Source organism: Camellia sinensis, chromosome 6 (assembly GCF_055761805.1).
Source record: "Camellia sinensis isolate YWXY chromosome 6, ASM5576180v1, whole genome shotgun sequence".
Taxonomy (NCBI): Eukaryota; Viridiplantae; Streptophyta; class Magnoliopsida; order Ericales; family Theaceae; genus Camellia; species Camellia sinensis.
In genome coordinates, this window is record NC_138966.1 from 22,089,648 (window position 1) to 22,116,768 (window position 27,121).

Sequence of the window (27,121 nt, forward strand, 5' to 3'; positions counted from 1 at the left end):
AGTCTCCGGTACCTCTGAAGCCGGCCTCCTCCCAGCCGATGGTGTAGTCATCCATCTGCTCAGTCGTGAGCCCCTCGGTCTCCCTCATATCTGCAGGAGGGGGAACCGGGACTATCTGCTCAGGTAACCCTAGGGTCTGGCGTAGAAAACGCTCCCCCAGGTACCAAGCCCGACAGACCGGGCCCTCAAGCAAAATCCGGAAACGCGAGGTCTCCTCTGCACCAGGGAACCGATCTCGCATCGCCGCCGGCAAGGGAGCCCACGGCCGCCATGTGATCTGAAAGTGACAGACAGTTTGTTATCTACTGTTTTGAAAATATACAGTGGAAAAGCGAAGCTTAAATGAACTGTAAGTAAAACATACCTCGGCAGGGGTAATGGTGTCGAAGTATCGGCGGAAGAAGCCGAATGTCTCCCGTGGTCGCCGGGTGCATCTCCCGTCGAAGCGACTCGAGAAGGGGACGGCCAGGGGAGTCTCCGCAACTGGCACAGGAGCAAGCCTAGGAAAATAGGCGTAAACCCACAACTGCAAGGTAAATACCAGTGCATTTATCAGTTGAAGCAGAATGCAGAATAAAGCAGAAATGGCAGAGCCGTGTGTTGTGCAGTGTATTGTGTGCAGTGTACAGTGTGAGCCGTGTGCAGTCAGTGTAAAGCAGAATGTATGTGTGTGCCGTGTGTACAGTATACAGCAGGTGTAGAGCAGACTGCAGTGTGTGCAGTGTACAGAGTACAGAAAGTACGAGACAGAAATGAAAAAAGCGGAGAAGAAATGTACCTCCCAAGCCCGCCAGTAGCCTCCGAGTAGCTGGCCGCTGCCGCGCAAAGCCGAGCTCATATATCCATAAAGGGTGGCCAGAGCAGCGCCGCCCCAGTCATAGTGCAGAATGTCCCGGACGTCCACCAGTGCGCTGAGAAGGCAGAGAGGCACGGTGTTCGCCCGATCGGCGAAGATGGTCGTCCCGAACAGGAACATGAGGAAGCCGCGAGCATACCTCTCCACGTCCTCCAGGGTCATCTCCGCCTCCTCCTCCAACACGGGCTGGACCCGAAACTGGACCTCAAACCAGGAATATCGAACGAAACCTGGGCGAGCTAGGGGTGGCGCCTCCCCCAGTAGATGGACCTGAGCGGCGGTCCACTCATCCATCGCGATGTCAAAAGGGATCGGATCACCCCCCACCCCGATGCCTGTGAGCATCGAGAAATCATGAGGGGTCATCGTCATATCCCCTGCAGCAGAGAAGTGAAAAGAGTCGGTGGTGTCCCACCACCTCTCCGCCAGAGCGGCAAGGAGAGGCCTGCAAGTGGAGAGCCTAGATAGTCCTCGGCAGAAGGCGCCGAAACCCGCTCGATCCACGATGCGCCGGACTGCATCAGGGAGCTCACCGTACCACTCCTGAGCACCAGTATTCCTATACCCACGGATGGTATGGGAACCCTCCTGCAAACAGAAAATAACAATTGCAAGACAACATTCAAAATGCAGTTTTGAAAAAGCAGATAAAGCATGTGTGCAAGTTTGACAAGATTCAGGCAAATACCGGGTGCCGGTGTGCTTGCAGTGAAATACGTGTGATATGTCAGCGTGTTTGGGTGTTTCCGAACAGATATAGCATGTGTGCAAATTTAACAGATTCGGACAAATACTGGGTGCCAGTGTGTATGCAGTAGAATACAGTGAGTGCAGTGTGTTTGAGTGATTCAGGGCTAGTGCAGTGTGTGTGCATGTGTCAGTCTCAAGCAGATATCAGTTGTATGTATGTTTACAGTCAACTACAGTCTACAGCATGTCAGATTCAAGCAATTAAAGAGTACAACTAACTATGACAGTTTTGTATCCTACATTGCGGAAAGTAAAGCAGAAGACAAAGAATTACCTCGGAAGTGCCGAATGAAAGGTGGGAGGTAGGCTCGTGCAGTAGTAGCTCAGGTGCCACGTGCCTCTCGAAGCTCCGGAACTGACGCAAGCCGTCGGGGGGCAGAACATGGATCGCCGGCCGGTAGGTCGCCGGGTCGAACGGGCGCTTGCTCAACGGTAAGAGCTCGACCCCGGGATCCATCTCGTGGTCCGGGGGAGTCCCGCCACGTGGAATGTCGTCCGCCATATCGAAAATGATGAGAAAATGGCCGGAGGAAGGAAAACCGGGCCGGAATACGAAGAGTCAACCAAAAAGTCGACTCCCGAGAGGGTCGAGAATGGCCGGGAAGGCCGGAATGTGAAAAGGCGCGGAAATGAAGAGGAAAACAAGGGGAACAAACCCCGAAAAGGCGGGAACGCCAAACGAGGCACCGAAACAAAAATGTGATCGGTTGAAAATGTCCGAAACGCGAAGAAAATCGCGAATCGACGACGAAACAGGCGTAGAACGCGAAGAAATGGACGAAAAATGAAAGAAAAACACTCTAGAGAGAGAGGGCAAGAGTTTTCGGCAGTGGAGAAGTGAGGAATAGGGTTTTGAAACCCTATTTTATAATGCCCAGAGTGAAAAGTCGAATCTGCCCCGACTCAGCAACTGTTTGCCGGTCGGTAATGTTTTGTGCCGGCCGGCACTTTTTTGTGCCGATGTAATTGTTTTTCAGCCGGTGGCCTCCCCTCCCGGCCGGTGATGTTCCCACAGCCTTGTTTAGGCCATGTGAGGAGTTTTTGGTCTTCATAGCTCAAGAAAGTGCAAGAAAGTGCATTCCTGACGGTCAACCGGCCTCCGTTCTGACTTCGGACTACATCTGCCGTGCGTAGCACTCCAACCCATGCAAGGTGTATCCTTTTCGTATCCTTTTGACTTTTACAAAGGTCCAAAAAGTTGCCCCATGTATATCGCATATCAATCGCACTGTTTTGTGCAGTTTATTGCTCGCGCTATTTTGCGCGTCGCACTGTTTTGTGCATTTCAAATCATCGCACTGTTTTGTGCATTTCAAACCGTCGCACTGTTTTGTGCATTTCAAATAGTCGCACTGTTTTGTGCAATTCGAATTAACGCACTGTTTTGTGTATTGTATTTCAATCGCGTTGTTTTGCGCATCGCACTGTTTTGTGCACCTCGCTTGCATCTTGCATGTATCCATTCGCGCTATCTTACGCATTTCACTTGTACTTGTTAGTACATTGCATTGTTTTGAACACAAACCGGCTTCGCGTAGCGTATAAGTCCAATTGTCAAAATCTTCCTTCATATCATTTTTGCACCTTATGAGGCATACGTGTCTCATTCGTATCACCTTACATTCCGTATGGCACGCGTGCCGCACTTGCATCATGTGCATCTCAAAAAAAACAACAAAAAAACAATCATAGTGCATTGTCATGCATTTCCATTGTAGCTTGCATGCATCCATTGCATTTTCCCCAGTAGGTCGCATCGTACTACATTGTCATGCATATTTGTAAATATCCGCTCCATTGCATATTTGTAGATATTGCATTGTAGTTTGCATGCATTCATTGCATCGCTTTCCGCCTATGGCTTGCGCATTTCCAGGTTGAGCTTGGTTCGGTATGTGCCCTTACTGGTCATGTTAAAACACAGTTTTGTATGTGTATCGCGCCGATTCCACGCTGATATGTTGGTTGAGGGTTGCGGCACCTTTTCTGTGTTACACATGACTCGTATGTGTACATGCCTTTCCTAGGCAAAATTTGGTTTGGCTTGCGTGCCATATCCATTGTATCCATATCCACTCCATTGCATATTTGTAGATATTGCATTGTAGTTTGCATGCATTCATTGCATCGCTTTCCACCTATGGCTTGCGCATTTCCAGGTTGAGCTTGGTTCGGTATGTGCCCTTACTGGTCATGTTAAAACACAGTTCTGCATGTGTATCGCGCCGATTCCACGCTGATATGTTGGTTGAGGGTTGCGGCACCTTTTCTATGTTACACATGACTCGTATGTGTACATGCCTTTCCTAGGCAAAATTTGGTTTGGCTTGCGTGCCATATCCATTGTATCCATATCCACTCCATTGCATATTTGTAGATATTGCATTGTAGTTTGCATGCATTCATTGCATCACCTTCCGCCTATGGCTTGCGCCTTCCCAGGTTGAGCTTGGTCTGGTATGTGCCCTTACTTTTCATGTTAAAACACAGTTCTGCATGTGTATCGCGCCGATTCCACGCTGATATGTTGGTTGAGGGTTGCGGCACCTTTTCTGTGTTACACATGGCCTGTATGCGTACATGCCTTTCCTAGGCAAGATTTGGTTTGGCCTGCGTACCATATCCATTGCCATCTTCCTAGCATACCCATACATTGTAGTGTAATTTTTACATCCGGCATTAGGATCGTAGTCCTTTCTCCAGTGGGTCGTTTCCCCACTTATGTCGATTCCACCCAATACTTGTTCTTGCGTCTGTCTACAATGCTCATAGTTCAGTTGAGCGTTCTATGGTAGACAGACTTGTTATCTCCATCAATCGCCAGAAACTGTAGACGTCCCCGAACGCCCCAGGAGGGTGAGTCCCGTTCTGTTCATTTGTGGGGTCACTACAGCTCGGACTCTCAAATTACGGTTCTTAATCTGAACCAAAGAGTCCAAATTTGGCAAATCGTTTTGAGAAACAGATTTTTAAAAAAGTAGTGCCAAACATGGACTGCTTTGCCAGATACAGAGTCGCCACCTAAATATTTTTTAAAATGGGGAAATTTAGGAAACCCTGACTCGGTGCCGAAGGCCACATGTCCGTCATCACCGGAGTTGTCTCGGCTCGGGAGCTTGGGTACGATCGGGGAAGGTCAGCTATGAGCACCCCCTTTCGCCCAGTCCGAAGACCGGCCTCTACTAACCATGATATCCGATTTTGAAAACGCTATGTGTTCTTAAACCAATTATTAGCCTAGCGTTTACTATGTTATGCGCGCAGCAAACAAGTATAGACTAGATTGCCTAATTTGGAAAGGAACATTGCATATCCGTTTGTTTTGAAAATGCTTTGGAATTTGCTACTCGCAAGTAGGCTAAAACACGAATTTCAATGAGTTTTTCCAACTCAAACAATCCAACCTTCACCCACAGGCATCCAAGCAGTTTATAACACATAAGCATCTAGCCACATGTTAAGCATGCTGACATGGCAACATTTACACTCATGCGATATGCTAAAGCGGAAATACTTACATCGTACTCCGTGCCAAAACAGTAAACTAGTTAGCAAACATGCGTGTCCTAGTTCATGTTAAATTGCCTAATGCAACACATACAAGATGCAATTAGATAGGCTCGGCTAACCTAAACATGGCATATGAAATGCGATCAACTATCACATATTCAATTTTTGAAGTACACATGCAGTTAGCATGATGTACCGAGCCTAATGCATGCAATACAAATGCATGGATGCACACATGCATAGCATAAGGTATGCTAAATTAAACGTGCCCTAATCTACCATCATAAGCAGGTAAATAAAAGGGAAGAAAGACGTGAGGTTGAAAGACATACACACACTCACGCACACTTATTACATATTTGCCCTCGCTCGGAGGGACCAAATAAATATTACAAATTAATTAACTACGCAAGCTAATTAAATATTACAAATTGCCTAATCAACTAAGTAAATTAACTAAAACTAAGAAAACAGCAAAAACGCCTCGGGAAACGCGCCGCCATGCGTAGGCTGCCTCTGTTTTCCTTCCTTCACTCCTCTGGAGGCTGTCAAAACCTCAGGACTGCATCCCTGGACACTGGGGAGTGCCACCGGCTGAGTGGAATTACCACCGGTAGTGGTGTGTGGCCATCGGCACAAAATGAAGCTGTCGGCAGAGGAATTGTTGCCGGTCGGCACATTACACTGCCGGTCGGCAGAGTGTTCCTGTAGAATCTGCAAATGACAGCAACAGAGGGCAAGGCAAAGCATGGCAGCACAATTCAAGGCATATATGCACCAACCATGTCCCTTATCATGATAATGACTCAAAGGGGCATGTGCCTCGATTCTCAGACCACCAATCACGCATTTCCATGCATGATGGCCCAAAGAATCAAGTATGCAACTTTGATTTCAAATGCAATGCAAGCCAATCAAACCAAACAAGGCCCAATTCCTATCATCGAGTCAAGGAACAAGGCATGCATGCAAGATGCAATGCAACCTAAGCATACAAGCTAAGGATGCAACATGGCATGGCAACTAACTTATGCAAGCATACAAGCATACATATGGCAATGCAAATGGATGCAAAGATGGTCTTAAACATGAATTAGGCAGCTTAAATAGGCCTAAAACAGTAGCCATAACGCTAAAATGAGGGGCCAAATATACATGCACACATGCACCTAATTGAAGGCCAACACTTAAGCACAAATTGCACGACCCTCAAACACATTTGAAAGGGAGAATCATGGACTAATTAACATGCAATATAAGCATTGAAATCATGCTAAAACATGGTGCCAAACCAAGCAATACATCAAGCCAAATATGCAATAAATAGCCCAAGTGTTCAAAGCAAACCAATGGGGCATTGAACTACACTTAGTAAGACCAAACATGGCATGAACTCATTGACCAAAAACAGAGTTTTAGGACATTAATACAAGGCCTAAGGACCACTTAGATGGCATCCAAATGACTCAAAAAAACAAAGGCATGCACAAATGGTCAAAACATGGAGCATACAACACATGCTTCCAAAGCATTAAAGAGGCATGTAAGGCAATCAAACAAGCATGGAAATGGGACTGAAACAACATGTGGGGGGACCCCAAATCACCAAATCGATGCAAAGATGTCATGCTACACATGCACATACTCAAGGCCAACAAGCCCAAATACAAAGGAGCTATATCAAGCATGCCAAAATCAACCCAAACACTTATGGACGGACCTAAAACATGGCAAAATATGCACATAATCTTCACAAGACTAAGCCTAAAACATGCTCCAACAAAGGCTAACAACCTAAGACATGTTAAGACATAACAAGGCATTACAAGGCAACTATGCTAAGCATGCATGGAGTACCAAAACCAATTTAAAATCATGTTATATTATGGATATATAAGCATGAAAAATAGCCTAAACATGCTCAACACACACTCAAGCATAATGCTCTCTCAAGAGGCCAAAACATGCCCTTTTCAAGGACAACAAGGAGAGGGGGTGGCCCTCTCCTTCTTGGGACTTCAAGGCATCATCTTCACCACTAAAATCCCTCAAGATTTCAGTGGTGAAGAGACCCCAACACCAAAATCCCGGAGCTAGCACAAAATGGCCCAAAATGAGGCCTTTCAAGGCTTAAAGGGGGGTCAACCACCCTCAAACAACAAAACACTCTAAATAAACAATAAAGAGGGCCTAAAAACAGAACTTTTTTATGTTATACAATAAGCACAAAAACAGCTCTAAGATAGGTAGAAAATCAATGCAAAATTGGGAAAAAATGAGACTAGGTTCTCACCCTTGAAGACCCCTTCACAAATGGTACTCCAATGGCCTCCTTTAGCTTGAATCCAACACCAAAACTTCAAAATCAGTCCCTTAGAACCACAGTTCCAAGAGGAAGGTGAAACACTAGGTGTTTGTGTGCAATAGTAAGACACAAAACACCTAGTGCACAAAAGAGAGGGAAAGAGATATAGGGATTGTCTCTAACTCAAACCCTAAAACCAGAGCTTAACAATGGCTGTTTTTGCTCTCAAAATATCTAAACTCTCTAACCTCTCAAGCCAAGAGACCCTCCCCTCTCTATATGGCACTTCTTGTCTTGTAAAGCTTACAAGACAAGCTTCACAAGAGAGAGATCCCTCCATACACGTGTATGGAGGGGAGCAAAAGCAAGACAGCTGTCTTAAAATATCTGCAAAAGCAGATGCACAGTAATCGGCCGGCAAAAAATGCCATCTTGGCCAAAAAGAGTGCCGGCCGGCACTAAAAAGTGCTGACCGGCAACAAATAGTGCCGGCCGGCAATATACATTGCCGGTGGCAGTAAAAACCAGCCGGTGGCCTCTAGCCACTGCCGGTGATGGGTGGGGATGGTCCACAAGCCCTACCCTGCCCTTCCAAGGCAAAACACAAGTGTTTGGTGCAAAACCAGACACTAAACGGTCGAGTTCGGAGATCCTGAGGCAAGGCACGCGAGCCGAGGCCTCCGGGAACTCCAAACGAACACAAACATGGATGATCACCGAGTGTTCAAACGGTGACGTCCAAGTCTTGAGGACGGTCAAAAATGGGGTGTCTACAGCTGCCGACCACATCGCTCGGTAGTAGTAGGGCTTTGGACAGATCGAAGGCGAGCAGATGCTCTTTGTTAGCCTTGATCGAAGCCTTTGCCGGGATATCTTGACCCCGGTGCTTCAAATGTGGGCGCCAGGCCGGCACTGGGGCGGGGGCGTCAGATGGATGCTCGGTGGTAAGCTCGGCGACTAGCTCGGCCGATGGATCTGCCGAGCTCTTTTACCGGTACGACGTGCAGAGGGTTCTCGGCTGGATTGCCCGGCGGATTGAGAGGCAAGGGCGACCACAGCGCCACTGGATTGACCGGCGGCCGGCGAGCGAGTTACGACGCTCGACATCTTGGCGGATGTGACGGTGAGCAGGTTCTTGATTCTGCTGCGCTTGGCCATTTCTTGTTCCTCGGTCAGGCGAATGAGGGGAACGTCAGGAAGGGAAGGATCTGGAAGCGGCGAAGGAGCGCGGAGGAAGTCAGTTACTCTACTCCGGCGCGGAGCAGAATACCTGTAGGTCAGTGTGTAGCCGAGTAAATCGTTGCAATCTCGGTGAGGGTACCGAAGCACGGTCCGAATTGCTTCGATGTTGGAAAATTGATAGTTGGCTTGCAATTGCTGCAAAAGAAACAGGAAAATCGGTTAGTTACAAAGTAAAGAGTTAAGCTAACCGAGCAAAATTGAGTAGCTTACATGAAGAACCGAAGCCCTTGTTTATAAACCAGCCCGGCACCTCGGCTGTTTCGTAATTGTCCGACACCCAGAAAAAATCGTCGTCGTGCAGATCTTTATCCGGGGTGCCGGTTACAATTTTTTCCTTGCCCGGTCTTATCTTCAAGTAATATGCAAGGCCGTCGCCGGTGTGGCCCATTGTGTATTGCCTCAATATCTCGGCTAGACCTAAGTTGGTGCCTAGCCGATTGTTCAATTCATGAACACCGTTGATAATTCTATAGGTATTGGTGGACACTTGTGTGGGTGCCAGCCTTGTGCGGCGAAGGAACTCGGTGATAAGAGGGTTAAGCAGGAAACGGAGGCCCCCTTCGACAATTGAGAGCACGGTGAAGGGGCATTGGTCAAGTCTGCCCCAGGGTGTGGTCTCCTCTTCAGCCAGTTCGAGATGAACATCGGCCGGGATGCCGTAATCCTCTCTGAAAGCAGCTAGCGCGGCCGGAGTATCCACTAGGAAGCGGAATTTCCCCATTTGTGGCCGGCTTAGTGTATCCCGGCTGAGGGGTTTGGCATTGGTTATTGGATGCTGCTCGGTCCTGAGAGCCTCAGGAATGACAGTGGTCCCCTTGGACTCTGCAGGGAAAGGATGGCAAGTGTTAAGTGTGAGCGCGGTCGCGCAAAAGGAGCTGGACTTTAGCTCGATCATGAAGAGTGCCAAACTACCTCGGTTGTCTTTCTATGGAGCCCGGTCGTCCAAGCGGACCAGATGTTAGCCCGGTTGAGCGACCAAGTCCTTTTGTTATCTCGGTTTTTGCTGGGGTTGAGACAAACTTGTTATTTGCTCGGTTGGGCTGGTTTTTTGGATCAAAAGAGGACCAGGAGCCCGGTTCACCCCAGTTCTTCAGTGTTCTTCATGAAGATGAAGAACACCAAGAACAGTGGGAGGTTTGGTACGGATTCTATGGCCTATGCCCTAAGAGCTACGTTTTTGTGCCCTAATGTGTGTATTATGAAAGAAAACAGCAACTTAATAGGGATTGAAGATCTTACCTGTTTAGGGCTGGAGCTGTTCTTCCAAGCACGAAGAATGGCAGTCGAGTATGAGAGGAGATGGCTTGAGCGCTGGATCGTCAGGTAGAAAAGAGGTAGTAGGAAGAAATGGCTTGAGGGGGGTCATGTATATGTAAGCACGAAAGGCCGCCCAAATTCAAAATTCTGGCAAAAACGGCGGGTTGGCTGCTCGATAACCAATGGCAGCCCGCCACGTGTCCCCATTTATGGCGACGTCAGGACTGAAGCGACGGGTTGAAGAGTCAAAGAGCCAACCGAGCTACTTTCGAAGGAACAGATGTCAGCCGAGAAGTATAACCGGGCAGGTTTGTAGACAGTTATGTTAACTAGCCCGGTTCCCCTTTGGCAATTTAGAGGCCGAAGAAATGCTATCTCAGTCGAAGTGAGTACTCCCAGTCACGCTTTCGCGGACGGAATTAAGGGGCAATTGAGAGGGTGATTTATGATCTGGAGTTGGCCCGAGGTAACGACCGAGCAGGTTGAGGGCCCAACGGTGCATGGGGCCGAGATGACCGACTATTCGCCCAGACTTGGGCCGGGCAGAACGTGGGCCGAGTGTGTGCCGCCCCAAATCGTAAAGAAACTGCCCGGCAAGGCAGTGCTCGGTTTGACCGAGCTGCTCGATCAAAGGATGGCCGAAGCCGGACAAGCTGAGTGATCGGCGCCAGGAAAGGCATGGCCAGCCGAGGTAACTGTTTGACCGGCAGAAATGCCGACCTCAGAGGAGCCTCGGGCTAGGCTTCGCCGAGATGCCGCCTAGCCCGGTCCTCCTTGGGCTTAGCCAGTGAAGTGCTTGGATATGAAGCACGGCCCGGCATGACAACGGATATAGCAGCTCGGCTGCCGAGCTCCAGCTGTGAAGGCAGGCAGTTGAGATTAGGTGATGTTCAGCAAGGTCTATGCTGACAGATGGGATAGCGGAGCCACGTGTCAGGAGATGACTGGAAGTAGATATGGGGCACAGAGGGTATATAAGCATGTCTGCGCCCCCCATACGCGACAGATGAACATTTGGTGAGACATACACTAAACACTCAACACTCTCCCTTCTCTCTATCTATCCCCTGTGTGTGTTCTAACTTGACCGTCGGAGGGGTTTTCCGGCCACACACCGCCGGGTAGCTCACCGCCGTTGTGCTCGCAGGTCGATCGGACAGACAGGAACTTGGAAGAAAGGAGTACGGGCTTGCCTGAATATTTGCTCCCCGTACAGTTGAGATTTCAAGTTATCATTGAGTAAGATGGTTTTCAAAAGATGTAAATGTGATTTTTTCTTCAAAAAGCATAGCATGGCATGTGCATTTCATTTGTGAAGTTTGTATAAAATGTATATACTTTGTTAAGAATTTCGTACTGGGATTTATGCTCACCCTATGGGATTTTGGTGCAGGAAAGGATGTGGTGAACCCGCCAAACTTGGGCGTGGATGTATGTATTGAGAGCGCAAGGCTCTATTTTGTTGTGACTGTATTTTTGTAAGCCAAGGGCTATACATGTATTGGTTTGAGAAACCATCTTTTGTGTAACCAGACTTAGGCCTTAGAACTTGTAAGCCATTGAGGGCATTCATTTATTTATATTTGACTTAATATTCTACATACTATAGATCCAGGTGCTAGAACCCATTGAATGTATATCTGTATGTGGAACTATCTTGTTCGAACCTCATGATCTTTAATGTAAGCATTGGGAATTTACTCTGGTTTGTCATAAGGAGTAATGGATGTTATGTTATCATTATGTATATTTTCTTGGAGCGTTACAAAATCAATGTTGTCTAATCTACCAATCTATTACCTGTCCCTTTTTAAAATGCCTGTGGGAGAGGCCAAAGAGATAGAGAAAATTGAAGCAAGTTTTCCTATTGGGAGGTTCTAATCTAAAGAAGAAAATTCATATGGTAAAGTGGACAAATGTCACAAAAAGCACAAGTCTTAGAGGACTAGGAATAAGAAGAATCTCATATGTTAATGCTAGCCTTTTACTAAAATGGTGGTAGAAGTCTGGAAGTGATTTCACTGCTCATTGGAGAAAGGTACTGTGTAGCAAATACTTAATTGATGAATTCAGGTGGCAACCAACTCTGAGGACTTCCTGCAATTACTCTAGGGTGTGGAGTGATATCATCTCTATTGCCATTCACAGGCAACCCCTCTGCAATTTCTTTTTGGACAACTTTCTCATTAAAGTTGGTGATGGAAGAAGAGTCAGATTTTGGCTGAATAAATAGTATGGAAACTTCTACCTAAAAGATAAATTTCCTAGTCTTTTCAGATTAGCAACAAACAAGGAAGACACACTACCTTTGTTCTATGCAAGAAGATCAACTTCAGGGGATTGGAATTTACCTTTTAGAAGAGCTCCATATGAATGGGAAGAGGATGAGATTGCTAGGTTGTCAAATGTATTATCCTCTACACCCTTACTCGGGAATAGAGTGACTGACGACCCTATCTAGCTGGGTTCAAATTTAGGTATTTTCAAAGTTGCTGATGTGTTCTCACTCTGCAAATTCATTTGAAATAAAGACATCCCTCCCAAAATTCAATTCTTCAGCTGGTTGGCATGGAAAGACAGAATCAAATCAGCTGTTTTCCTTTGGAAAATTGGGATTCTTGGTATCAATGTTACCACACTATGCACTTTTTGCAGAACATAACCTGAATCAGCTAGTCATCTGCTTCTATTTTGCCCATTTTCCTGGAACATTTGGGCAGAAAGGATACAGTGGTGGGGGTTTTAATGGGTGATACCTAGTTCAGTTGATAATCTTTTCTATTGGTAGAAGGGTGGCAAGTTTAAAAGACTAGAAAGGAAGATCTGAGATGCTCTACCTCTAATTGTTCTTTGGTCACTTTGGAAGCAAAGGAATGAATACATATATAATGAAATGCAGCCTAATTGCCTTGAGTTGAGTGAGCTAATAAAGCTTAAGCTTGCATCATGGATCAAGGCCTCAGTAAAAGACATCCATTACTCTGTGACTGACTTTTTATTCAATCTCGATCATGTGAGGGTCTGCCTTTGAGAATGCTTTAATACTTACTTTCGGGAGTTTGGTTGCTTTGCTATTTTTTCTTTCCTTGTTGGTTTGTTTGGTTTGTCTTGGTTGGTTCTTCACCATCCTAGGTTGGAGTTGGCATATGATTAGGTTTTCTTCTCGATGTCAACCTAGTTGGGATCGTCTAGTTTAGCTATGATGCTTTCAGCTCTTACCTACTTTATTGATGCTTGTGATGTACTTTATACTTCTCTTATTATTCAATAAAGTTGCTATTTGCTTATCAAAAAAAAAAAAAAAATACATCCAACTATAAAAAAATCCAATCATTTTTGCAAACACAACAATTTTAGCCTATTAAAATAGTCAAAAACTAATAACTTACTAAAATAGTAACTTTCCAAACACCCACTGTATTACTAATTTCAAATTGAGGAAATATCAATTTGGTGAACTATAGAATATATATATATATATATATATATATATCAAGTTAGTGAAAAGTTTATGACATTAAAAAGAGAAGTTCATATACTTTTTTATGAAACTGGTAGGTAAGTTTGGCAATAGGTTATTTTAGCTAAAGAACTAAAAAAATCATTATCAAAAAGTCAATTTTTCTCTTTATCTTTTTACATTTCTTTTATTTATAAAAAATTAAAAAGCCAATTAAAATAAGTAGTTCACAAAACAACTTACATTTCTCTAAAATGATATTTGGTCCTTCAAAGTTAATCTCACAATGATTTAAATCCAACCTTCTCACGTCTCCCATGTGTAGGACCAAAAATTTTGGTCAAAGTAAAGCAAGAAGTTTATTCATTGCACACTTCTACGTTAACAAGATATGAGAAGTATATTGACCCCTTTAAAATCATGATTAAATTTTTTTCTAAGTTCATATTTAATTTTGTGACAATTATTCGGGTTTATGGGTCCACTACAAGTCTTGTTTCGATAATTTAAACTGTTTATTTTACATATCATCTGTAAAAAATTAAATCGATTCGATAATTATAATATTTTTATTTTATGCATTTGTCTATAAAAAATAGATAGTCTATTTTTAAAAATATTCATTTTTTCGAAGAGAAACATAATAAAATAAAAATGTTACAATTATCAAATTGACTAAATTATTTTTATAAATAATATACATATAAGATTTTATAAAATGAAGAATTTAAATTATTGAAACTTATAGTAAATTCTAAGAAGGTTCCCCAATTGGAAAAAAGAAAAAAAAAATTCAAAGAAATAGAATGAAGAATGAGTTGGTCTTGGTCTCCACTTGCGTAACTGTTGCAGTGAAAAAAGAGTTGACCCAGGCTTGGAAAAAAAACACGTTTATGTATATCCTTTCCTTTTCATCGTCCACCAAAATAGACTCCACTCCAGCAGAGAAAACAAGAAAAGAGAAGACAAAGTAGTCGTAGTTGTACGTTGTTTGTGTAGTAGGTTCGTGACTTTTTATCTCATTTTCTCTGCAAAAGATTCTTCATCATTTCCCCACTACTAGTATATCTTTTGGTTCCACAACAGAAGATAAACATATAACCAGCACAGATATAGATACATATACACAAAATTACATAACACTAGTTCATTTTAAAAAATACCCATATTTGTTGGTGGTGAGGTAATAATAATGGAGGTGTGGTCATGCCCAACAATCCCAACTTTGCAGAGGCCTTGGTGGTGGAGGTGGATTAGTATTGGAGGAGAAGAAGAAAGGAGGAGGAAGAGAGAGTTTTGTAGCTCTGTATTTTCTGCTCTTCTTCGTTACCTCTTCTATGCTTTCTTCTCTTTCTTCTTTGCTATTGGTATGTAACCCCCCTTTCTTCCCTCTCTCTCTCTCTCTCTCTCTCTCTCTCTCTCTGACATCTTGAGACTTCATTGACAGTAATGGGTTTGCATTCATAAATTTTCTTTTGATGATGATGATGATCATGTATATATATATATAATTGTGTTTGTTTTGTAGTTGGGACGACGATAGGAGCAATGACAGGGGCAGTGTTTGGGATGAAAAGTGAGAGGAAGATTGGATTAGTACATGGGGCTGCTGTTGGAGCAATCACTGGAGCTACTTTTTTCCTTCACGCCGTTAATGCTTCGTTTGCTTTCTGGATTTCATTTCATGACGATGAACCTCCCTCGTTCCATCTCTTCGTGAGTCCCTCTTCATCTTTCTCTTTTAGAATCGGCTTTAATGACAGTTTCGTGCATTTATTTATTTATTTTTAATCTATAATTTGTAATTTGTAATTTGTGTACAATTAGTTCATGACTCGGTGTAGTAACCTTAGCTTGGTTAAAATAATAGGTGGACCTGTACAGGCATCCCCATACATGTACTTGAGCTTTATTTGGGATCTTGAATTTAAGTGTGGATTGTGAATGTAAAGAAAAATTGCAAGAAATTCATGATATATATATATATATATATATTAATCCATAACAAAGATAGTTTATATTATAATTTATATATAGCTTGAACTCAAATTTATGGATGGATTTCTAATTCATGTTTACACTTAAATGTGATGTAGATTGAGGTTATCACAAGCCTTCTGAAACCAACACTGGTGTACCTGGGAGAAGAGTTTGGTCCAGGCATGCATGGTCCAGTAAGGAATCCGGTAAAGCTTTATTTTTTCCAAAATCACTATCACACAGTTTTTGAAAAGTCAAGAAAAGTAATATATATATATATATATATATATATATATTCGAACCCTGGACCGATTGTGACCTCTCCATTTCATGTGTTTAATGGAGAATTTTCATTATATATCTAATAACTACTAAATAAGAATAGAAATTTATTATTGTTTTAAATTAACCATGCTTGAAATTTATTAGGTAAATTATATTAGTAATTTATGTATTTTAGTCTTTGTATCATTTTGATTTTTATATTTTCAATTATCTTGATTTGAACTTTAAATTTATGATTTTATCTCAATTTAGTCGAATCAATTACAATTTTTAGTGAGTTTTTTTTTATAAAAAATTAGCACATAAGCGTCATGTGTCATGCTTTTAAAAGTAAAATTGTAAATTTGTTTAATTTTGTGAGTTTAGTTAGTAACAATTTTTCTTATAAAACCTTAATCATTGTTATCAATTTGACCAAATTGATACAAATTTAAAATTAATGGCTAAAATTGAGCTAATTAAAATGATAGTGACAAAATGATAAAAATAAAATAAAATATAGAGACTACATATATAATTTACATAATTTATAAATAATTAGGATGCGAATGCTGATGATGCTAATGATGATGATGATGATCAGGTGGCCACCGTTGAAACAAACAATCAAGTCCCAAGATTTTTAGACAGAAAGGGAGGCAATGCTTTACATAGAGGTTCAATGCTTGATAAGCTCCCAAAGACTAAAATCACATACAAGAATATCTATGACTCTTCAGGAAATAGAATCTCCTGCTCAGTTTGCCTTGAGGTATATATCTCACCTTCAATTTGATACTTTAATTAGTTTTGGAATGATGACATGGGGAGGGATTGAGCGAGTTTGTGTGTCCTGTTTTTGTCATATATGTTCCTTGTCGAGGTGGAGATGGGACACAAGCAAGAAAATATTGGGTGATTTTTCATTTTTAGGAGGGAGATTGTTACTAACGAAATTGATTTAATTGGAGTTTGAGTTGAAGGGTCTGTATAAGTTTTTAGGTTATAATTTTTCGTTTGAAACTAACAACAGAACAACTTAGTGATCACGACATGAGCGCTCTTTTGGACCTGCGAGAGGACGTGAGGATTTTTCTATAACAAAATATATATATATATATATATATAAATTGAATCGAAAAAAAAAAAAAAAAAAGAAAGATATATATGTGTGTGCGCGCATATATATGAGGAACAAAGATTAATAAATAATTGAGAGTCGAAAAGATTAAAAATTAGAGATATAGATGTGAAAAATGAGAGATGCATAAAAGTTTGATATTTTGCTTTTAATTATTATATTAAATAAATTAAACTATATATTGATATATATACATTCAAAAGTTATTTAACTAATATAATTACAATAGGCTGGAGAAATTGGATTGGGAAAAGCAAATTCCGTCCTCACTTTTATGTTTTGTTTTTTTTATCGGTGAAAGAAACATGACAAATTACTATTCTTGCTTTAGTTTTTTATTTGTTTTGGGGAAGTCTAGGAACCCGAAAATGACCTGATGATGACACATTAACAATCCCACTACATTTTTATTTCATGAGAGATAAAAATATGAAATTTTTTATATATATGAGTTTTTACTTTTATTAATTTTTTAAGAAATTAAGAAAACGGGATTGGGAAAATAAATCTCGTCCCCTCTCTATTTTGTTAGATTTTACTCTATTTATTTTTATATTTTTATATTATTTGCATTAGATTTAGTCTATTCAAAAATTATTATAAAAAAAATGCATATAAATATACTAAAATTATGAATTTCGCTGTATTCTTTTTGAAAAAAAAAATCTTATGAAAGATTGGCGTATTTTACTTTTTTAAAATTTTTGTTTTTTTTAAAACTACCAAAAATAACCTAGAAAGTACGGTGTGATGATGACATATCAGCAAATCCCACTATACTTTCTTATTTTATTCTTATATGAAAAATGACTTAGACCCCCCAGCTGGAGGTCGTCCATACTAGGGTCCGTAGCATTGTTGTTCTTATATATATATGATAGATACCCGTGAAGGAGGTCCACTAGTTCATATGCCCACTAGTGTTTTTTGGATACTTTTTTGATAAATTTTCACAAACATATAAAGAATTATAATAGGAATGGCTCCCTATAAATTGAGTCCAGGCTTGAACTTTTTCAATCAAAATAGATTGGATTTCTTCACTTTGAATCATAAATTTAGATAAAAATTTAAAAAAGAAAAAGAAAAAGAAAAAGAAAAAAGAACAAGAAAATCAAGAGGAAAAAAAAGAAAAACCAACATTTATTAGTGATAAGCCCATTTTATTGAAGAAATATGGTATTTAGATTCAATGACTAATCTTAATTTTTTTTTTTTTTTTTGTGGTGATAATAACATAATTGATGAAATTATTTGGTGAGAAAGACATTATTATTTTTAGGAATTTTTTTTTTAACTTTTCCACTACTACCATCAACTGATCACCGGCATTGGAAAAACAACAAGTTAGGTATCATGAAAAACCTTTCATGAAAATAATCATGAAAGTTTTGTGACCTTTGGATTACACTTAGAATAAAGCACCATACATTAATCAAGGTAATCCAAGGATCATAAATCTTTATGATCATTTTCATAAAAAAAAATTTCATGATCCCTAACTTTTCTCTTGGAAAAATGTCTGGAAAAAGAAAAGTGCAGTGGAAGTGATATAGACAAATATGTAGATTAGGTGGATAGATAGAAAAATAGATAAGGATAATATGATTTTTTTTTTTTTAAGTTATTTTTTCTTTTCGGCACCAAACAAATAAGCTTAGGACTATTGTCTCAAAAATTTTAAAATTTGATTTATGGCCTGAGTCTCCAAAAATTTAACTTATATTTTATTAACATTATCTTTGCCTTTTCTTTTTTCATTTCTAAATTTTTATACAAATTTGTGATTCAAAATTGTTTATTTTTTGGATAAGGTCATACATAGATCCCAAAACGTGCACGACTTCTAACATTAGCTTTAAACACATGACTTTATTTAAACTTTTTTTTCTTGTGTATTTCTTTTATTTGGTAGGATTTTGAAGTTGGAGAAGTAGCTGAAAGGTTGCCAATATGTCTGCACATGTTTCATCGACGTTGCATTGCTAAATGGCGCGTTAGGCACCGGTCTTGCCCCTTATGCAGAACCAACCAATAACACTTGATGTTTCATTTTTTGGCTATTTTTTTCTGTATGTTTTTGTATTTTTTATTTGTATTATTCAAATATCATTAATTTTTTTTTTTTTTTTTTATGGTGAATTCAACATGTACACATGATTATATAGATCCATGTAAGAAGTGGAAAAAAAATTATAAAATTATTGTGGCTATCATTCTTAGATTTTCCAAACAGACCAAAGACACTGTCCCTTTGAAAAATGATTTTTTAATTTTTCAATTAAAATATGAGATGAGATGAAAAAGTTAAAATGTTTGGAAGAATTTTTTATGTTTTTATAAAAATAAATATTAAAAAAAAAGTGTAAAAAGTACTGTGATCTTTAAATTTTCACCTCCAGTTCTCATTTGGAGTAGATGGTGTTGATCCGGCCTACGAAATCCATCACGATGAACCAAATCGTTCAATTTGTAAAAATTTTTATATATATCATCTATGAAAAAAATTAAATTGATCTGATAATTATAATTTTTTATTTTATTTTATTTATTTCTAAAAAAATAAACGGTAAGTACATTTTTAAAATAGATCATCTATTATTTTTAAACAAACACAATAAAATAAAAAATTTACAATTACTAAATTAATCTAATTTTTTTTTATAAACGATATCCATAAAAAATCCTATAAAATAAAATATTTAAATTATTAAAATAAAATTCGTGACCTTACGTGTCCAAATAACAATCTCCAGTCCGGACTGGAGGCAAACCCATCCCCTTTTTTCTATTAGTAAAAGTTACATGCATAAATCCCCATGCCTCACCCTTTTTCTTTGTACCAAAAAAAAAAAAAAAAAAAAAGTTACATGCATAAAAAAAGGTGCACTGAATGTGTGCTAAGTTTGTTATTTTTTTACGCTTGTGTATAAATTACTTGTATTTTGGGGTCCTGCTAAGTTATGTCATTTGTAAAATTAACTATTATAAATATCATAACTAAATTCTAATTATAACTATAATAAATAAATAAATAAATAAAATTATAATCAAACATATAACTAAAATAATATTATGATCAACATCATAATAAGTCATAACAAACACTACAATGTGTATAATCAAATCAGAACTAAATACCACAAATGTTGTAACTATAGAATTTCCCCTATTTTGGTTTAGCCTCTTTCATGAAATTAAACTAAAAATAAACAGTAAAACTTTATTATTAAAACCTCATGTGTTCCTAACATTCAATTTTCACATCCAAATACAAGGATATACTAGACAATACCAAATATAACAAGTCAAAATTACAAGCCTTTAACATAAACTACATCACTGCCTCATATAAGAATCCTCATAACTATTTTAATGAAATAAACAGCTGTGTTTTAGACTGAGATGAGAATCCACTTCACCTTTTTCTGAGAATTCATGCAGCCCAGTAAAATTATTTGAGGTGAAACAACAACTCAGCCACTTTGAAGCGAACCACAATTCAAGGGAAGGATCCATAAACTCGTTATCCATTTTAGTTTGGTGCATCGCGGCTGTAGTACTGGTCCAATGTCTTTGCTGGTATACGGTGGAGAAGCTCACGGGGGAAGATACGAAGCAGTGTCCATGCCAAATCAAGTGACTGGAAAATGTTCCGGGTATCATAGGCCCCTTGAGCCACAAATTTCCTCTCAAATTTGTCCAGGAACTCCAAATAAAGCTACATTTTTTTTGGAAAACCAAAAAAATTAGAGATTTTAAAAACATAAATAAATAAACAGTTATAAATTCCTGATATAAGCAATAAATTAAGAAATATGGCTAGAGAGAGAGAGAGTGAGAGAGACCAGATCCTCAGAAGAAAGTGCCTCTTCTCCAACTACAGCTTTCATTGCTTGAACATCCTTTCCAATGGCATAATTTGCATATAGCTGAAAATGAAAATCAATAGGGTTAATCAGGATTCAGGAGGCCTTGAAGCAGAACAGTATTAAACAGAATTTGTAACACAGTAACTTCAACTCGCACCTGGTTGGAGACATCAGCATGGTCTCTTCGAGTCATTCCCTCACCAATAGCACTCTACAACAACATAGACAGTACGCTCAAAATATACCTCCAGAACTTTTGTTTTGTAACATCATTGCAAGAGCCTGCCTGACCCAAGACCTGACATTCAGACTCACCCCACTAATTAATGAAGCAATATCTTGGTGATTATAAACCCCGTAGCATATATATTTATATACATATATCAACAGCAAGTAGGCATCCTTCATGCATAAAAATGGAGATAGAGTGCCACCATAAAAGCTTACCTTCATTAATCGGGAAAGTGACGGGAGTACATTAATAGGTGGGTATATCTGTTGAGCAAAAACACAAAAGATGAAATGATGAACCACAGCCTTTTATAATGATGAAGAACACCATCCCCTAGATCTACAGTGTCTTTTTCTAAGGATTCAGAGTTCCATCTTAATGAAATGCAACATTGAAGAATGATCCAAACCAACATAGGAAAAGTACATTTAAAAAAGAAGTTTTAAACAACTAGAGGCTCTTGAAATGCTATTTTGTAACAAAATATAAACTGATGCTAAGATTATACATTATTGGAAGATGGTGATCATTTTTGCTTAGAAATAAATGCAACCCCAAGTGCATCATAATATGCCTTCAATTCACCTGCCGATTGTGGAGCTGCCTATCAATGTATATCTGCCCCTCAGTAATATAGCCTGTAAGATCTGGAGTTGGATGTGTGATATCTGGTTTATCAACCAAAACTAATATCAGGTCCACTGCTCAATATAAACCATAAAGGGAAACATGACGTCAACAGTCATATCTAGACTATTGAAAAAGGTTAGTGATACCATCATTAGGCATAGTTAATATAGGAATCTGAGTGATGGAGCCCTTCCTTCCTTCAATACGTCCAGCGCGCTCATATATTGTTGCCAAATCAGTATACATGTATCCAGGATACCCACGCCTTCCAGGAACTTCCTCTCTGGCAGCAGATACCTGCCGTCACAAGTAGTATTAAGAATCATAGATTGTCGGTTTTGAATTCCATGAAAACTGAGTCCTATAACAAGTTCTACATGTGGTCACCATGTCAGTGTAGAACTTTGAACATCTCATAGTACTACTAAATATTAATCACAAAACACAACATAATCTTTCAATCTTATGCTCCCTATATTGGTATCAATGATTAAAGTATACTTGTGGTAATACCCTTCCAACTCCATAGGGAGATAACCTATTACCTCGCGAAGAGCATCAGCATAAGAACTCATATCTGTTAGTATGACAAGAACATGCTTCCCACATTCATAGGCCAAGTATTCTGCAGTTGTGAGAGCAATTCGAGGAGTAATAATGCGCTCAATAGTGGGGTCGTTGGCCTGAGCAAAAAAAAAAAAAAAAAAACACTCAAAAATGTTAACGAATGTGATCATCTTTTAATATTTGGGAAAAAGAAAACCTTTTAGTGAAATAAATAAATAAATAATTTAAAAGTGGACCACGAAAAACATAATACACCAGAAGAAGATTCTAATATAAATGTACGGAAAGATACCAGATTTAGGAAAAGGGTCACTCTCTCCATTGATCCATTCTCCTCAAAATCACGCTTAAAAAATTGGGCTGTCTCCATATTTACACCCATAGCAGCAAACACAATGGCAAAATTGTCCTCTCCGCCATCCTATTAAGACATGCCACAGTATTGGAGAATCACATGTGACTGTTCAAAGCAGATAAAAGAAGAACAGAATGACAAAAAAAGAAAAAAGAAATAAAAGAAATATAACTGGAGAAGTGAACTGAAAACTATTATCTTGAACTTTTAGAAACAAAAGACAACATCACAAATGGAGTTCTTAGACAACTTCAGGATGATCAATCAAGACAAGGTGAATAAAAACAGCAAATGAGCAATATGCGAACTGAATGTTCAAAATATAAGTTTCTCTTGATCCATGACAGAAAACTTTCTTCTAAAAAGAACACTTAACTCTCTAACATTATAGACTGCATAAAATTCCATAAGAGTACAACAAAGTTCAAAATCAATTATGTTATAGTTATCAATTATGTTTGGATTCATTTGTATAGCATTGGTATGTGCACAATACCTCGAGGAGATTATCAGACTTTTCCAACCGTTTTACAAGACCAGCCTGACGGCAGATCTGAGCAGCTATTTCATTATGAGGGAGACCAGCAGCAGAGAAAAGAGGGATCTTCTGTCCACGAGCAATGGAGTTCATCACGTCAATTGTAGAAATCCCCGTTTGTATCATCTCTTCAGGATAGGTTCTCTCACTAGGGTTAATGGAGCTTCCTAAACAGAAAAAACATCAATGTCAGGCATGAGCTACCCCTTAATTGAAAAATCATTCTCTCTCTAACATGACTCACCAGATATATCTAGGTAAGCCTCTGGTAAGATTGGAGGTCCATTATCAATGGGCTTTCCAGAACCATTAAATATGCGTCCAAGCATATCCATTGAAACAGGAGTTTTCAAAACCTGCGCAACAACTTTTTGAAGGGACTAAGTAGGTGGAATAACAAACACAGAAGTTCTCTTTATGCAACTGCTCATAAGCAAAGGCCTAGCTTTCACAATATGTGGACATCACAAATAATATAAAACTAAAACTTGATTTTTTTTTTTTTCTTTTTTTTTAAGAAGACCACGCTGCTTCTTTCTTCATAAGAAAATATTAGATAATTATTCTATTAGAAAATCCAGCCCATCCTGAACCAGAAGAACAATATGTTTAGGAAGTGCCAAATGAATTTAATAAAAGTCCTTGCCACAAAGATGTTCAGCACTTATCCGTTCTAAAGCTGAAACCGTTGGAGGAATCTGCCTTTTTTTCTTCCTTGAGGTTACAAATTCTGAACAGTGTGAATTTATATGCTTGGGGTGCGTCTCTGTGTGTGTTTGAAAGGGGCAAGGGGAGCTAAGAACGACTCTGTCCATGCTTTACTGTATCAAAGAAAAACCGGCCAAAAAAAAAAAAAAAAAACAAATGATAACAGCAACAATTATTGCCTTTGACAATGAACCTAACGGCTAACACACACTCATTCAAAAAAAAAAATTCATAATTTTAACATTTTTAAACACTCGTTAGGAGTGACCATCCAAAATATTGAATATCCATCTACTCAGTTTAGCAAAAGGTCAAAAGACCAAAAGTTGAATTTCGAAAAATATATATATAAATTGGAAGAAAATATATCTATACCTCCCCTGTAAATTGCACGGTTGTGTATTTGTTGTCAATTCCAGATGTTCCTTCAAAAACCTGGGGAGAAGAGAAAGGAGTAACAACATGGAGTACAATTAAGAAAAATGATTCACTGGATTGTATTAGTTAAACCATAAAAAATAAAATTAAAAAAAACACTCTTCAGTTGTATGAACTATAACCTGCACAACAGCTTTCTCCCCATCAACTTCCAAGACTTGACCACGTCGGATTGTTCCATCTCCCAGGCGAATATTGACAATCTCCTGATATTTAGGACCCTGAACATTTCAACAAAAAGTACCATCTTATGAAAAAAAAACTGTACTTCGAGCAATAATATCATGTGATGGTGAAAAAGGAAAGAGGGCGACAATTATTACGTGCACAAACACACCTTCACTTTGTCAAGAATAACAAGTGGCCCCGCAACGCCAGAGACTGTTCTGTATTCTGCCATTTGCAAAGCTCCGTATCAATATTATTCTTACCATGCATGACCAAACAATAAATTACTAAACAAAAGTTAGACAGAACATGTAAGAGAAGATAGTGAATAATTCTTTCCCCTTCATATGCTTCATACACTCAACTTTTATCAATAATAATGGAAACCAAAAAAATAAAATTAACTCCAGAGTAGAATGATAAATCAATATAGTCATCATCGATATTTCAACTTTTTAATCTATCAACTGATTTAACTCTGTTTCAGTTTCCTTACAAGAATTGATAGTAACCCGTTGTAGATTGAACTCAAGGCATGCCATTTAGAAAGATGCTACTGGCTAGGACAAGATATAGCATACCATACAATTTACAACATCTATTCAAATGGATAGGGAAAAAAATTAAAAACAATATATTAATGATAATACAAATTGACAAAACTGCATAAGCAAACTAACGATCAACCTGGTTTTTGGAGAGAGGGGAGAACTCTGATATAAAACAAAAGCATATGACAAGAACTTGATCACTGCTCAATGCCCATCATTGAGATTGAGGGCTGGTTTAGCATTATCAAAAAAATTCAAAAAGTCAAAAAGTCAATAAAAAAAGTAAAAAAGTTCATACTATTTACCTCTTTTTTGGCGGAAAATCTGTCAATTGAAAAAAAAAACAAAAACAAAAACAAAAACAAAAACAAAAAAAGCAAAACAGTGCTGCACAAAACTGTGCAGTCACACATCCCAAGTCAATTGAAAACGTGGCACACGTGTAGCCATACATTCCCATAAAAAAAATAAAAAAAAATAAAAAAATTGAAAAGAGACAGAAACTGTGCAGCGCAGTATTGCTGCTTGTGTCAGCGAGGGTAATTTCGTAATTTTATAATTTTATACAATATTTTAATACACATTTTTTCGTAAAAAGTCAAAAAATTATCTCAAACCACCATCTTTTTTTCCTCTACTTTTTAGTCTAAAAAGTGCACTTATTTAGAACAATCCAAACAACCCCTGACCGTCCAAGCCAAGCAGATTACATTTGAAGTCAAAGTCACAAGGCCATGGATCAATTCTTGACTAACGATAAGAATAAATGACAGAATAGTAAACCACCCCCAAAACAACAGCAAGACTACAAACCCAGAATTTATCCAGAAATAAGAATCAATGTTCAAATTCATTTTACTTATGGACCCCACACTTTATTAATTTAATCTCCACCACACGTACTCAGGGTAAATTATGGGTTCCTAATTCTGGGATCCTAGCTTTTTTGCCAAAACAATACTTTACAAAAGTATCAGCTTATTTGCATTTCATGTAATTTGGGGATAACCCCTGATTCTGAAGCAAATATATCAAGAAATCTTCTTTGTGATAGACACAGGGAAGTGAGCTCTTCTTCACCCTAGACACCCCAAAGACCTTTGTTTTGTTTTGTTTTGTTTTTTTTTTATTTACTAAGTGATAGTCCATTTGAGGTTAAGGAAGGCCTTTGGGGGACTCTATATTAGTGTTACAAACCCGGGTATAGGTATCGGGGGCAGATTCTCTAATGTTGTGTTTGATTAGGTGCTTTAAAGAGGGATTTAAAAAGAAAAAGAAAAAACGTAAATGAAATATGAATAAAATATATGTACATTTTTTCTAATTTCACAGACTTTTTCTCATCCTTTTTCAAATCCCCACCAAACACAGCGTAAGTATGCTACTCATCTAATTCTCATCTAACAGTTGTGGTGGCAAAGAAATATCATCAAGAAATTGAACACTAGATAGAAGAGGAGCAAAGAAAATGGAGATAAAAAAATTTATTTGTTGAATGCTTGGGTTGGGATGACAAAGAATATCACTTACCCATGCCAATCGACAGGTCCTCATGATCTGTGTCAGAACTGTTTTGTCCCACTCCCATCTATCAACTGACAATTTACACAATAAAGAATGTCAAGAAAGAGATAGCTCGTTATCGAATTACGCTCTGTTTCGTTGCTGAGAAACCAAAATTTTGAATTGTTTGGATCTTCCGTCAGTTTTTTTTATGGGAAATTAATTGAAAGGTTTAAGGATTTTCCGTTCCATTTTCCAAGCAATCAAAAGCACAAATCAAACAGGAAATTAAAATCAGTAAGTAGAGTAGATGATTTTCCGAGAAAAGCTCACAAGTAGAGGGAAAGAAGTTACTTACGAGTGGTTGAAAGAGTTTCGATTGGAGATTTTTTGTGATTTGGAGGTGTTCAGAATCAGAGAGGGTTTGAAATTATGCGTAGAAAATGAATACAAGGCGTTTATGAAGAAAACGATAACCAAGTTAATGCGGTTGGTTGAGAAATATCTGATAAGAGGAGAGAGGGACTTGCCAGAAAATAGTGAATTATTTGAGAAATTTTGGTAGTTTTGGATAGAATTTTAGAATTACGATTTGATGATACAGTTATAGTTTAAATTTGTGAATTTTGAAATTATGATTTGAAAAGAGAAAATTTATTTGGTTATAAATTTTGAATTGAGTTTCGAATTTTTGATATGACATACGAAATGAGAAAAGTTGTTTGGTTATGAGTTTTGAAAATAATTTTTAAAAATTAATTGAAAAACTTATAACTCATAACCAAATATATAAC

At 38.8% G+C, this 27,121-nt stretch overlaps 2 protein-coding genes across 9 annotated transcripts; one reads left to right on the plus strand and one right to left on the minus strand.

The window, feature by feature from the left end:
- Positions 1-14,300: 14,300 nt before the first annotated feature.
- Positions 14,301-18,989, plus strand: LOC114263624 (NEP1-interacting protein 1). Of its 2 annotated transcripts, XM_028204194.2 has the most exons (5): positions 14,301-14,747; positions 14,909-15,096; positions 15,477-15,566; positions 16,229-16,396; positions 18,681-18,989. In XM_028204194.2, the coding sequence occupies exons 1-5, from the start codon at positions 14,573-14,575 to the stop codon at positions 18,801-18,803; spliced, it is 744 nt and encodes a 247-aa protein (XP_028059995.2). In that variant the 5' UTR covers positions 14,301-14,572; the 3' UTR covers positions 18,804-18,989. The 2 variants fall into 2 exon arrangements, with proteins under 2 accessions (XP_028059995.2, XP_028059998.2); XM_028204197.2 differs by lacking the exon at positions 15,477-15,566 and having other exon boundaries at positions 14,310-14,747.
- Positions 18,990-19,962: 973 nt separating this feature from the next.
- On the minus strand, positions 19,963-26,914 carry LOC114263622 (V-type proton ATPase subunit B 2). 7 transcript variants are annotated; one of them, XR_014332022.1, is made up of 16 exons: positions 26,686-26,805; positions 26,355-26,419; positions 24,961-25,054; positions 24,443-24,498; positions 24,228-24,326; positions 24,043-24,102; positions 23,204-23,315; positions 22,918-23,126; positions 22,359-22,487; positions 22,045-22,182; positions 21,646-21,796; positions 21,455-21,537; positions 21,085-21,132; positions 20,795-20,935; positions 20,614-20,697; positions 19,963-20,486 (listed from the first exon to the last, which is right to left on the minus strand). XR_014332022.1 is itself a non-coding variant. In XM_082873406.1 (16 exons), exons 3-16 carry the CDS (start codon positions 25,004-25,006, stop codon positions 20,301-20,303), a joined length of 1,455 nt encoding a protein of 484 aa, XP_082729532.1. In that variant the 5' UTR covers positions 25,007-25,054; positions 26,355-26,520; positions 26,686-26,810; the 3' UTR covers positions 19,963-20,300. The 7 variants fall into 7 exon arrangements, 4 of the variants coding, with proteins under 4 accessions (XP_082729532.1, XP_082729531.1, XP_028059990.1 ...); XM_082873406.1 differs by having other exon boundaries at positions 20,795-20,848; positions 26,355-26,520; positions 26,686-26,810; XM_082873405.1 differs by having other exon boundaries at positions 20,795-20,848.
- Between the last annotated feature and the right edge of the window lie 207 nt (positions 26,915-27,121).

Bases quoted from the DNA above. Each gene is read 5' to 3' on its own strand.
- LOC114263624 (XM_028204194.2), top strand. From the start codon at position 14,573: ATGGAGGTGTGGTCATGCCCAACAATCCCAACTTTGCAGAGGCCTTGG. The intron at 15,097-15,476 runs GTGAGTCCCTCT...AATGTGATGTAG, and splicing joins CTCCCTCGTTCCATCTCTTC to ATTGAGGTTATCACAAGCCT. The intron at 15,567-16,228 runs GTAAAGCTTTAT...GATGATGATCAG, and splicing joins ATGGTCCAGTAAGGAATCCG to GTGGCCACCGTTGAAACAAA.
- LOC114263622 (XM_028204189.2), bottom strand. From the start codon at position 26,412: ATGGGAGTGGGACAAAACAGTTCTGACACAGATCATGAGGACCTGTCG. The intron at 21,797-22,044 runs GTAATAGGTTAT...TTGTGACGGCAG, and splicing joins ATGCTGATGCTCTTCGCGAG to GTATCTGCTGCCAGAGAGGA. The intron at 20,487-20,613 runs GTCTCTCTCACT...AAAAAAATGTAG, and splicing joins CACTTTCTTCTGAGGATCTG to CTTTATTTGGAGTTCCTGGA.